The sequence below is a fragment of the Trachypithecus francoisi genome, unplaced genomic scaffold (genome assembly GCF_009764315.1).
Source record: "Trachypithecus francoisi isolate TF-2019V2 unplaced genomic scaffold, Tfra_2.0 Lachesis_group6, whole genome shotgun sequence".
In the NCBI taxonomy this organism is placed as follows: Eukaryota; Metazoa; Chordata; class Mammalia; order Primates; family Cercopithecidae; genus Trachypithecus; species Trachypithecus francoisi.
In genome coordinates, this window is record NW_022681471.1 from 96,469,279 (window position 1) to 96,482,889 (window position 13,611).

The 13,611-nt window shown below is 39.6% G+C and overlaps 1 protein-coding gene across 11 annotated transcripts in view; it reads left to right on the top strand.

Annotated features, from left to right (window-relative positions):
• CASK (calcium/calmodulin dependent serine protein kinase) overlaps nt 1-13,611 on the top strand; it is a 401,591-nt gene that overhangs the window by 165,763 nt on the left and 222,217 nt on the right. For all 11 annotated transcript variants that reach the window (XM_033201840.1, XM_033201843.1, XM_033201848.1 and 8 more), the window contains exons 4-5: nt 7,439-7,516; nt 13,287-13,359. In XM_033201840.1, coding sequence (XP_033057731.1) covers nt 7,439-7,516; nt 13,287-13,359 — 151 coding nt within the window. The remainder of the gene's footprint in view (nt 1-7,438; nt 7,517-13,286; nt 13,360-13,611) is intronic.

The following is a 13,611-nucleotide window of genomic DNA, read 5'->3' on the forward strand; positions in this document are numbered from 1 at the left end:
CTCCTTTCAGCCATTTTTCTATATTTGTGGTCTATTAATGGCAAAACCATGATCTAGAAATGTAATGCAACAATCCTGTACAAGTTCTTTTCATTGTCATTGTTAGGAATATGTTTTGCTAGGCACGGTGGCTCACGCCTATAACCCCAGCACTTTGGGAGGCCAAGGCAGAGGGGATCACTTGAAGCCAGGAACTCAAGACCAGTCTGGCCAACGCAGAGAAACCCTATCTCTACTAAAAATACAGAATTTAGCTGGACGTGAGGTGCGTGCCTGTAATCTCAGCTACTCCAGAGGCTGACGCAGGAGAATAACTTGACCCTGGGAGGTGGAGCCTGCAGTGAGTCAAGATCATGCCATTGTACTCCAGCCTGGGCAACAAGCAAGACCCTGTCTCAAAAAAAAAAAAAAAAAAGTTCTAATTTTCATTATGATGATTTCTCATTTGATTAATTGGTTATTTAGCATGATTTCTCAATGTCCAAGCATTTAAGGTTTTCTAGTTATTTTGTTAATTTATTACTACTTTGTGGTTAGGAAACATACTCTGAGTGCTTGTTTCTTACTGAAGTTTTTAGGCTGAGCTTTTGTCTCCATGGTAAGCATTGAGGTTTTGGGTTTTTTTTTTTTTTTTAACTTTTTTTGGTGGGAGGGGATGGGGTCTTGCTCTGTTGCCCAGGCTGGAGTGTACTGACAGAGTCATGGCTCACTGCAACCTCAATCTCCTGGGCCCAAGCGATCCTCCCACCTCAACCTCTCAAGTAGCTGGGACCATAGGTGTGCATCACCACACCCAGCTAATTTTTTTTATTTTTTGTAGAGACGGCATCTCACTCTTTTGCCCAGGCTGGTTTTGAACTTTTGTGCTCAAGCAGTCTGCCTGCCTCAGCCTCCCAAAGTGCTGGGATTATAGGCCTGAGCCACCACCATGCCCAACCAGCACTGAGGTTTTTCTGTGCTACCAACGTGACATACAAAATATATTCTGTACCCCAGTTTTCATGGTGCAGCTCTATGGTCCCAGCCAGGAGCAAAGGTGTTTCATCAGAGCCTTAACATCTTAGATCACCCTAGTGCAAAAGCAGCTGGACCCTGTCATTCTCCATCTGACCACCCCACCCCCTCCTACCTCTCCAGAGTTCCTAAAAGTGCCCCTCCTTTCCAAAACCCACATTCTTCCCCTAGGGCAGAAGCAGCTCTTGTTCACGTCTTTGAGCTGTAATCCCTTCTCTGTTCTCAGGACTAGTTTTTCACTCACTATACTGTTAATTCTCAGAAGCTTTAACAAAAACTTTTTGTTTGGGCACAGTGGCTCATACTTGTAATCCCAGCACTTTAAGATGAGAGGCCCAAGCAAAAAGATCGTTTGAGCCCAGGAATTCCAGACCAGCCTGGGCAACATAGCCAGATCCTGTCCCTACAAAAATTAAAAATAAAAAATTAGCCAAGTATGGTGGTGCATGCCTGTATGGTGCACCTGTATGGTGCAAATTAGCCAAGTATGGTGGTGCACCTGTATGGTGGTCCCAGCTACTTCAGAGGTTGAGGCAGGAGGATCACCTGAGCACAGGCATTCCAGGCTGCAGTGAGCCATGATTGTGCCCCTGCAGTCCAGCTTTAGGTGACAAAACGAGACCCTGTCTCCATTTAAAAAATAAATAAATAATTTTAAACATTTCATACAGTTTTTGTAGTTGGCGTTTTTGTCACCCTCAGAAAAAATGCTGGTTGGAAAAATCCAGATTTGGTCTGTACAACAGTGTTCTTCAAGGATATTTGCAGATAAATGCCAATCTGTCACCAGTCTGCCATGAGATACGTACAGAAATTGAGAGTAAACATTTAGAAACTGTTATAGCAATTTGACATTGCTGTGAAATCATAGCACGTGATTTTGTGCCTTCGACTCCAGATAATCCTGATGCCAAAGCAGCATATTTTGGAGTGGCATATTCTGATCTCCCTCAATATGTAGCCAGCAATACCTTATACCTCAAGACGTGTGATCTGTTTTGTTTGTTTGATGAATTTGGTTTTGGATAATTTCTTAATTATATAAATAATGCATGTTTATTATAAATTTTAAAAATTCAGATGGATGAAAAGGAGAGACAGCTAAGCTCATTCGTAATCCCACTACTTTTCGCAATTCAGACTAAACTGCCCTTAATTTCTCTCTGCATACAGTATAGAAGTCCACCTCCCCCATACTCTTCCGTAGAAGGGTTTCTTCTCCCTCTCCTTTCATTCCCTCAGAATGGAGCCAACTAGGAAAATTCAGAATGTGTTCTTTGGGGGTTCTTGACAGCTCCAGAAGCACCCCAAGATGGGAAGCCAAGAGAAAAGCAATAAAAGATGCCTTGTCAGTTTGTAGAATCATTATATTATCAAATAAGTTTATCAAAGAATTGAGTCATCGTTTTTGTTCAGAAGGTTCAAGGTTAGGATATCAGGATGGTGTGTATTCTGAATATGTGTATTTTAAATTTCTTTGAATAAAGTTTGCATAAATAACAGTATTTTTAGTTTTTATTTCTGTATCTCATGAAATTTAAAATTAGTGGATTGCTTCTTTTACTTTAATGTCAATTAATATTATAAATAATCAAATAGCTTTAATAATAGAAAAATATTTTCACAGTGATGCCTCTCTTTCAGAATAACCCTTCAAAGAATGTGCCTGTATATTTACTAAGTTGCACAGGTGATTTTGTTTGATATCCGTGGTTACGAAGCATTGAATTAAAAAAAAACATATAATGGCTGAAAGATCCCACTTATAATAGCAACTAAAATATAAAATGTATAGGGAAAAAACATAGTAATAAATATTTTAAACCAATATAAAGAAAATCGTAAAACTATAACTTAGAGACATGAAAGGAAGTGGAGAGACATATCATGTTCATTGATGAGAATATTAGAAAAATGTTAATTTCTAGAAGTTAATGTATAAATTTACCATCTGAATCAAAATATAAAAATTTTTTATAGTTTGACAAAATGATTTTAAAGGTCAACTGGGAAGAAAAAAATCATAAGAAAATGTTGGTGAAGGCCAGTTGCGGTGGCTTGTGCCTGTAATCCCAGCACTTTGGGAGGCCGAGGCAGGCAGATCACTTGAGGTCAGGAGTTCGAGACCAGCCTGGCCAACACGGTGAAATCCTGTCTTTACGAAAAAAATTCAAAAATTAGCCGAGCATGGTGGCAAACACCTGTAGTCCCAGCTACTTGGGAGGCTGAGGCAGGAGACTTACTTGAACCTGGGAAGCAGAGGTTGCAGTGAGCCAAGATGATGCCACTACACTCCAGCCTGCGTGACAGAGCAAGACTCTGTTTCAAAAAAAAAAAAAATTGGTGAAGAATAATGAGATTTATTTTGCCAAATATTAAAATCTGCTACTATAGTATTTTATTTTGTCTGTCCGTGTTTTTGTTTTTGTTTTGAGATAGAGTCTCGCCCTGTTGGCTGGAGTGGAGTGGTGCCATCTCAGCTCACTGCAACCTCTGCCTCCCTGGTTCAAGTGATTCTCCTGCCTCAGCCTCCAGAGTAGCTGGGACTACAGGCGCCGGCCACCATGCCTGGCTAATTTTTTTGTATTTTTTTAGTAGAGACATGGTTTCACCATGTTAGCCAGGCTGGTCTCGAACTCCTGGCCTCAAGCTATCCACCCGCTTCGGCCTCCCAAAGCACTGAGATTACAGGTGTGAGCCACCACGTCTGACCCTACAGTGTTTTAAATGGTATGGGACTTGACGCAAGAATAGGCAAATCAGTGGAAGAAAGTAGAAACCTAAAAATACCCCCATGTATGTATGCACATGGGTAGATATTGTCATTTCAAGTACTAGTATTCAGATATGACCAGACAAAATGGATTGATCCATGCTGGTAATTATAGCACAGGGCAGTAAATAATTTCCAAGTATTTCTCACTGACTGGTTCCCTCCTTAGGCTTTATACCTCTCACCACTTTGCTGCCTTCTCCCCAGGCCCCGTCTTTTCCCTCATCCCTTCTAGGCCCCTCCAGAAAGTCCTCTAGCTCTCAGAACATCTCCCAAATTCTTTTTGGAAACACCAGAGTCCATTGAGGCATTTTATTTGTAAGTATGTATTACATTCCTAGAAAAAGAATTCCAGGATTTTCCCTCCTGTGTGTTTTCATCTTCCTTCTTTATGGTCCATGATGCCAGCTGAGGTCATTAGTACAGTGAATCCAAACTGGTAGGATGGGAACAGGTTATTCTGCCATTTTACTAGATCTTTGGGTTGCACATCAAATCTGGGGCTGATCACTCCACACTTGTTTAACCTGCCTGAGGTTCACAACAGTTTTCCCAGCTCTGTGATCATCAGTGATTTCAAATTCACCAACGTAACCATGCTTCATCATCACAGTTAGAAACCAGACAGTAACTTTGGAGCACAACCTAGTAAGAACCTAGTGTTTGCCTCTTTTTAGTATTGTTAATGCTCTGGATAGCATCGGCCAGGACATTCATGCACACCATTATGGCAGCATGGAGGGATGGCAGAAAGAACCTAAATTCTTATTGCTTCATTATGCAATCAGTTTAGCTCTCTCCTTTTCCTAACCCCTCTCTCATCTAAGTTGAATAGTGCTTACCCTCATATATCACAATTACAAAGGAAAAAGCCTAAGCAAAACTGATTCCTTCACTATGAGATGTTTTTTAGTCCTCATAAATCAACCAACCAGCTTAAACTACAGCCAGTTTTTAAAATAGCATTTCTTTTCTCCCCACAGGACAAAGAAATGAAAAATATTTATTCTCTCTAGTAATCAAGGAAATGCAAATTAAAGCAATCATGAATGACTTTTTTCCTCTTATCTAATTGGCAAAGATGAAAAAAAAATCATTATCCTAGTAGAGCAAGGGACACATTCACACTTGGTAGTGGGAGTATAAATTGTTAAACTGTTTCTGGTGTTGTGTATGTATCAAAAGTGTTATTGTAGGCCGGATGCGGTGGCTCACGCCTATAATCCCAGCACTTTGGGAGGCCAAGGGGGGCGGATCACGAGGTCAGGAGATCAAGACCATCCTGGCTAACATGGTGAAACCCCATCTCTACTAAAAAAATACAAAAAGTTAGCTGGGCGTGGTGGTGGGCGCCTGTAGTCCCAGCTGCTCGGGAGGCTGAGGCAGGAGAATGGCATGAACCTGGGAGGCGGAGCTTGCAGTGAGGTGAGATTGTACCACTGCACTCCAGCTTGGGCGACAGAGCAAGATTCCGTCTCAAAAAAAAAAAAAAAAAAAAACAGTGTTATTGTATATACCCCTTGTCCTAGCAACTCAGCTTGTAGGAATTTTACCATACAGATGATCAGAGTTGTTCACCAAGATTCATGATCACGTTCATCTAGGCTTTATTTCTGTTGGTAAAAAATGAGTGCTGCCATACTAGGGAGTAGACTAGGCCTTTTTAGTAATGTTTGTAGTAGACTAGGCCACTATAAACATTATTTTGGAGAAGAATCCTATTTGACATTGGAAAATGTTCCTTAGGTATGAAATGGAAACTTGGTAAAGTTTTTAGAGCCTGTATAAATGTGAAAGTATTTTCATTCATTTATATAAAACAACACCAAGATCCAAATAATAGAATCAACTGTTCATTAGGTGTCTACAGTGTGCTTCAGTCTTCTGCTGGGTATTAGGTAGTATAAATATATTTTTTCTTGTTCTTTAGGACTTTACACTATCATGGAACTGTTGTAGGGCTTAAAGATGTGCATTTGTTCCTTGCACACCCAGTAGGTATAGCTATAATCAATGGGAAGAGCACAGGATATAGCTAGACAGGGATTTCAATCCTGTCCCTATCACATACTTGTCCACTCACTTAGACAAATTATTTGAAAATGATGCTGACCTCATGGGGTGGTTATAAGTATGAGGGGAGGCATAACAAGGACTGCTTCCTGTGATGCCTCATGAATAGAAGTATGTTAGTTCCTTTACTTTCCCTTCCAGAAGTTTCTATTTCCTCAGTATAATGTCTGCAGCAGTTATATTGGAAACTGAACTACTGAATGAATGAATGAGATACTGCATTCGAAAATATGTTATAAGCCTTAAAGCGTTATGAAAATGTTAGCTATTAATATTTGAATAGTTTAATATGTATAATATGGCAAAATTCATGTATACATGTATACATATATAGGTATACATGGGGGGAGGGGGAGGTGTTTGTATGTAAGTGCTAAATGTTATGGACCATATAGGGTTGTTATAGAATGAGAAGCAAAGGAAGACATTAATATGGCTGGTAATTATTGAGGGGGCTTCTGGGGAAGGTAGGTTTGGAACGAACCCTTGAATTAAGATAGGTTTTGAGGCCGGGCGCGGTGGCTCAAGCCTGTAATCCCAGCACTTTGGGAGGCCGAGACGGGCGGATCACGAAGTCAGGAGATCGAGACCATCCTGGCTAACACGGTGAAACCCCGTCTCTACTAAAAAAATACAAAAAACTAGCCGGGCGAGGTGGTGGGCGCCTGTAGTCCCAGCTACTCTGGAGACTGAGGCAGGAGAATGGCGTAAAAACCCAGGAGGCGGAGCTTGCAGTGAGCTGAGATCCAGCCAGTGCACTCCAGCCTGGGCGACAGAGCGAGACTCCGTCTCAAAAAAAAAAAAAAAGATAGGTTTTGAAAATGAAAAGCAATATATACAAAAGTAAAAAAGAAAATGGTATACTCAGGGAGTGATAATAAGACCATTCTGCCTAGAGAGGAAGATTTTCTTGAAACATCAGTGGACAGGGTAGGTAGAAGAGGCAAAGTGTGGCCAAGACAACAAGAGGCCTTACTTATCTGGTGAGAAGTAGATAACGACTGTAAGTTCTAAGACAATATCGTGACACAGTGTTACCAACACATCTGTGTGTTACAATATGTTTGTAGCAATGAACTTTGGGAATGGCAATGTAAACAAAAGTAAGTTTTATTTTATATATAAGTCATTGTTTTTTCCTTCCACAGCATATAGCCTGAATTTTTCCATTTGGTGGTAATAACAATAGCAAGATTTTTTTTTAAATCCTTGTATTCTACATAACTGAATATTTTTGGAATTTGACTTTAAAATATGCACACAACCCTAGCATTGCTATTTTCTGATGCTTCTTTTTGTGAAAACCTAAAGAAAATTTATAGTCAATTTTATATACTCATATTATTTGATATTACTGTTAGCCTGTTCTTCCTGTTCTTTCCCTGCAGATTTTCAATGTGAAGATGACTATCATGCCCTTTGTAATTTATGTCTATATTTCATTGAAAGAAAGGAGATTTAAATAACATAATCCTTAGCAGTAAACCAGCTAATAACTTAGTTACAATGTATTCACCTTCAGTGTTGTCTTCCTGGAATTTCCTCTTTTCTTATGTTCTTTTTCACATTTCTTTACAGTATGGATGGAGCAGATCTGTGTTTTGAAATCGTAAAGCGAGCGGACGCTGGTTTTGTGTACAGTGAAGCTGTAGCCAGGTATGTAGTGTATATCTAATCCCCATAGGTCAAGGTGAAAGTAAAAAAGAAAATGACAAAGACATCACATGACAAACTGATGAAGAGCGTACCGCTGCTCTTTGCTACAAGGAATATCTCTGTTTTAGTATGTGTTAGTAGAATCGATAGTCACTGGAAATGCAAAATACCGAACAATGAGTTTATCTATTAACATGAGTTTATAGGGGCCGGGCACGGTGACTCACACCTGTAATCCCAGCACTTTGGGAGGCTGAGGCCGACGGATCACAAGGTCAAGAGATCGGGATCATCCTGGCCAACATGGTGAAATCCCTTCTCTACTAAAAATACAAAATTTAGCTGGGCGTGGTGGCATGCGCATGTAATCCCAGCTACTTGGGAGGCTGACGCAGGAGAATCCCTTGAACCCAGGAGGCAGAGGTTACAGTGAGCTGAGATTGCGCCACTGCACTCCAGCCTGGCCACAGAGAGGAGGTTGCAGTGAGCCGAGATTGCGCCATTGCACTCCAGCTTGGGCAACAAGAGTGAAACTCCATCTCAAATATAAATAAATAAAATAAAAACATGGGTTTATAATACAGGCTTACATTTTCAGTACTGCTATCTTTCCCATTTGTGATGATTTTTGTACAAGAAGCGGGGATCTAATAGCTCAGGAACCATGTAGAATTCTACTTCGGTTTTTTATTATTTTTGTTTTAGCATATCTGCCTCATTAGTTCTTCATTTTGCCTTTTAGTGATATCAAATTATCTCACAATAATTAACGAAAAATAAAGAACAATAAAAGGAAGAGAAATAGAAGCACCATTTTAAAAAATGTATTTGCTTCAGGCCAGTGTGAGACCTACCAATCAAATGGCAGCTGTTTGTTCTAAGTGGAAAAGTTGTTGTAAAGACCTAATGACTCAAAATAAGAAGTAAATATGAAAAATCGCAGGAGCCATGCACGTGCTGGGCCACTTGCTTATAAATTTAGAGCAACACAGCTTTCTGTTTTGGTTACATTCAATCATATCATAATTACCCACTGCTGTAGGTTGCCTTTTTAATACATAGAATACAGCATCCCTCCTTAGTCACCAGGCATAATATGTTGAAGAGTTCAAACTCACAAACATATTAACTTTTTTGGGTGGGGGAGGGGGGACAGAGTCTCACTCTGTCGCCCAGGTTGGAGTGCAGTGGCGTGATCTCAGCTCACTGCAACCTCTGCCTCCCAGGTTCAAGTGATTCTCCTGCCTCAGCCTCCCAAGTAGCTGAGATTACAGTCATGCACCGCCATGCCCGGCTAATTTTTGTATTTCTTTTAATAGAGATGGGGTTTCACCATGTTGGCCAGGCTGATCTCGAACTCCTGATCTCAAGTGATCCGCATGCCTCAACCTCCCAAAGTGCTTGGATTATAGGCATGAACTCCCGTTCCTAGCTTAGGATTTATGAAAACTTTCTATCATTTGAAAAACAGTTATAGTAAATGATTTCCTCTGTCTTATTTCTTTTATAATTATAGCGTCTTAGACAAACATAGCTGGAAACAACTTGGAGACCACCTTAATACAGCTTTGAGCTCAGCATGACTTGAATGTCTTCAAATTCATTGCCCTGACTCCTTCTGGCTGAAGAGCAAGGGACCTAGTCTCAGGGATGGAGCAGCCATGGCCATAGCACAAAATAAAGAATATGCTCAATGTGTGGTCGCTGTGTTTTGGTACTGCTGGGGCTAGGGCGAAGGAGCAAATGAAAGTTTATGTGTGTTCTTTAGGCTTCTGACCTATAGGTGGTAGAACTGAAGCTAAATATCGTCTTTTCTTTTGTGCTATGTTCTCTAAAGCACATTCTAGGGTTTTTTTTAATCCTATCTTCTATTATTTTGAGTTTTTATTACAATTTTAAATTTTTATTCTTCCTTGTCCCTCAAAATTTTAAAGCATTCTTTCATACCAAAAATAGTCAATACTAGTGAAACTCAATGGAAGAAGGGGATTTTTTTCCTTCTTGAACCACAATAACACTGGGATACCTGGCAGGTATGCTGACAGGATTGACGTGAAACCAGTACCACTTTTACTCTGGTCCCCAGTCATCTATATTGCTTTTTCTTAACTTCAAGCCTATCTCTGCCACTGGGCTATGTGTCAGGATAGGCAGGATGGTAGTGTGAAGAGATGATGTCATACAATGACATGACTTGTGGTCTCTCCTAATCTTGAGATTTATAGAAAAGGTAGATGTTTATACACATCAAAATGAAAGCCTATTGATTTTTAAATCCACCTGTATAAGCTGTTAAAATGGTGAAACAAACTTTCCAGAGTGGACCAAAAAAGAGTAGCATTGGGACCAGTAGGTGACGTTGCAAAGAGAGAGGTTTGGAGGCAGTTTATTAAAGGTTCTTCCTCTGAACAATAAAAAAAGTAGGCGGGGACTCAGAAAGTATTATTATGTCTGTTTCCTATTGCAGAGGATCAATGACCATGCAACAAGTGCACATAGATTCCTCCATTGGTTTAATGACAGATGACTTCTAATCTTTTTTCATCCTCGCTGATTCTGTGATTTATTGTTAGGAAATTTAGCTTGTATCAGTATTCTAGTGAGACCGACTGCAGGAAGACTTTGAGACACCAAGTAATCAAATTGATAATGTTATTTTTCTCCAGCAGGCTGAGCTTCAAGAGGAGCAGCAAAGCATGGCATAAAAGTAAAACTGTATTCAGTCTTTAGTGCGACCCAATTAGTGATTACCTCCATCCTTTCAGGGGTGATGAGTTGTGGAGTGAGCTAACACACAAGATCGTATTATCAAATCAAACTCTCAGAGATCTTCTTACCTAGTACCACGCTTTACTAAATAATTTCAAGGATACAGGCAATCAGAAGGCTCAAGTGAAGCAGAGAGAAGGGAAGGGCAGCCCCCCACGTCACTTCTTACTGCCTCAGAAATGCACCTCTGGCCCAGAATAGATGAGGTTTATACTGGGATTTGTGAGTTTCCACACACAAAGGGGAGCATTGCAAATATCTTTACTTTACACCCCAGAGATTTGGATAGCTCCATGACATTCTCCAGGAAGCCATCTGTGCCTCAGAGATCCCATGTTCTACTTACCATAGTAATCCTTAGCCAGAGATATCCTGTTAAGGGCATTTCAGAGATAAGGTCTCTTCTGCCTAGCAAATAGCATTAGGCTTTGTCACCTGCATTGACAAGAAGAGCAGACTGAATCACCTCTCTTCTACCATGCTGCACCCCTGAAATCCCTCCTTCCAAAGGCAGTAAATGCATTGCTGGCCAGCTCTTCCATGGAGTTATCTTGCTGATCCTTAGGAAAGATAAAGAAAAACAAATATATTGCTGAATTTCTCTGAAAGCACAGGTCCCTATGATGCTTCATGAAGTGAAGTCTTTTGATTAAAAGTTCAGTCAGCAACTTTCTAGAACATTTGGGCAGATTTTAGTTCTTGTTTTATTCTGCTTGCACACTTTGACATGCATTGCCTCCCAGGATCATGATTGGGAGGGTGGAGAAAGATAGTTCAGTTCTGTTATAACTTGGGGAGAAAAATAGTTGAACTGTCTCCACACACACCGCAAAGATTCTGCTGTGTACATATGTTTGGGTCAAATAATTGAGTGTTCTCATATGCAAATGAAAAAATCCTCATTCATTGAGTTTTGTTTTGTGTTATGAGACTTTGAGATAGGAATTTTCTTTAGGTTAAAGATAATTTAGGTGGCTGTCTCAGTGCTTTGTATCCCAAATAGTTCATTCTGTAGGTACAAGCTATGTCCACTTTAACTAATTTTAATTTACCCATTATTTCCATGTTGACATCTAGATAGACAAATAAGCTGTTCCTAAACCTTTGACTGAACTTAACAATAATAATATTATAATAATAATGACTCAACCTTTGTAGCATGGTTTAGTTTACAAAGCACTTTGACAGGTGTAGTCTCTTAGCCATTTCAAGGGGTTACAGATCCTCCAAAGCCTGATTTGAACCAGTAATGGGCCACAACACCAAGTTAACAACCCCTCATTTAAACAAAACTTATGGCCAGGCATGGTGGCTCATGCCTGTAATGCCAGCACTTCGGGAGGCTGAGGCGGGCTGATCACTTCAGGTCAGGAGTTTGAGACCATCCTGGCCAACATGGTGAAACCCTGTCTCTACTCAAATTAGAAAAACTAGCAGGGCGTGGTGGCGCGTGTCTGTAATCACAGCTACTTGGGAGGCTGAGGCAGGAAAATCGCTTGAACCCAGGAGGCAGAGGTTGCAGTGAGCTGAGATCGTACCACTTCACTCCAGGCTGGGAGACAAGAGGGAAACTCCATCTCAAAAAATAAAAAATAAAAAATAAACAAAACTTAATTACAGGCTACAATGGCCCAAGCAAAGAGTATATGAGCACAACCCCTTATATGTGCATTTGCAAAGTAAGATAAATTAAACATCAGAAGTAATGATTACGTGAGCCTAGCTCTCTGGCTTAAAGCCCAGTTGTAAGGAGCCTGTGATTAGTACAGGAACAAGGCTTGGGTTTGTTTTTGTTTTTGTTTTTTTCTCCTACATTTCATTTTTAAAATGGAACCCTTCCAATTAGTTGTAATACATGAAATAATGCATATGCTAACTAGAGGAATACTCCTGTGAGCTTGATTAGATGGTATCATGCCAAAGAGGGAACTTGATGGAAATGTCTTTTAATTGTAAAGCCAGAATAGGGATTTTTTTTTTTTTCCCCCTGAGTCACATACACATGTTCAAGGTCACTTGTATCAGAAATACAAGATCTGGAAACAAAACAAAATTCTATAAATATTATACAATGAACAGTGTTTAGTCTGTTGCATTTCTGTCATGCTGGTTGGGAAGGAAAAGGAAAAAAATGAGAAAAGAAGGGGGATAATAGGAAGAAAAGAGAAAGACAAATATAGAGGGAATAAAATACAGAAAATGAAACAGATACTCAGAGAAAGAGTAATAGGGCAATTATAAAAGAACTTTAGAAATAGGAGGCAGTCCTAAAGTAGTACTGAATCAACTATTCTTGTCACAGATGGTTGCTAGTTAACGCCATTACCATTTTTTAATGCCTGTTCTTTAAAATGCTGATTTCTTCTTTGTTCTCACCTGTGCTCCAGGAGGGATCCTCAGCTGGCCATGTAAGGAGTCAGGCTTTCTAGGACATGTGCCTAGAACTAACTCCACTTGGTTCAAGGGAGCCCCAACTAAAACTTGATTATGTTACAAAAGGAAATTGTCCGATAAGGGCCGTTCTTCCCTCATTTGTCCTCACAGCTAAATGGAAGTAAGATGGAGAGCATCTTATTATTTGCTGGCAGATCAAAGGCTCCCACCGCTCTAGTCTGAATCCTTGGAGCAGCCCTGAGCACTGTTTACATAACAGCAGTCCAGTTTAAGTAGAATTACCTGAGTATTGGGGGAAAAAATTGTCATGTTTTAAGCTTAAATTTTTAGTTTGCAAAGTAAATTTACTTATGAACTGTGTGTAATTATTTTGACTTAGATAGCTTAGAAAATATAGAGCATACTGTTTCTTCATGAAGCCCATAAACTTGTGAGTCTGCCAACATTTTCATTATTAAGCCTCACTTTACATCCATCTTGTCTGCTCAAATAAAATGTGGCCATGGACAACTAATATGAGAGTGGGAGTTATAAACTAGGAGCACTGTATATTAAGTTTTAAAATAAAAATTGTTTACGGTTTTTAGATTTCTTTTGTTTTTTACAGCCATTATATGAGACAGATACTGGAAGCTCTACGCTACTGCCATGATAATAACATAATTCACAGGGATGTGAAGGTAAGTCATTTGTTATCACTAACTTTAATGTTTGTGAAAAAATACTGATATAGCAATGATAATCAAGAATTCTTTAATATTGTCATGAAGAACATCTTAATTTTACTTATAAGTAAAAATGTATTGAACTGCTTTGTATTTGGGAAGTCATTGTACTAATTCTTAACTAGGAACACTATAATTTCAATTTATTTATTTTTACTAAAGTGTTCATGCAATCTAAAATTGTATTCTTTCTCTTTTGCCATTGTG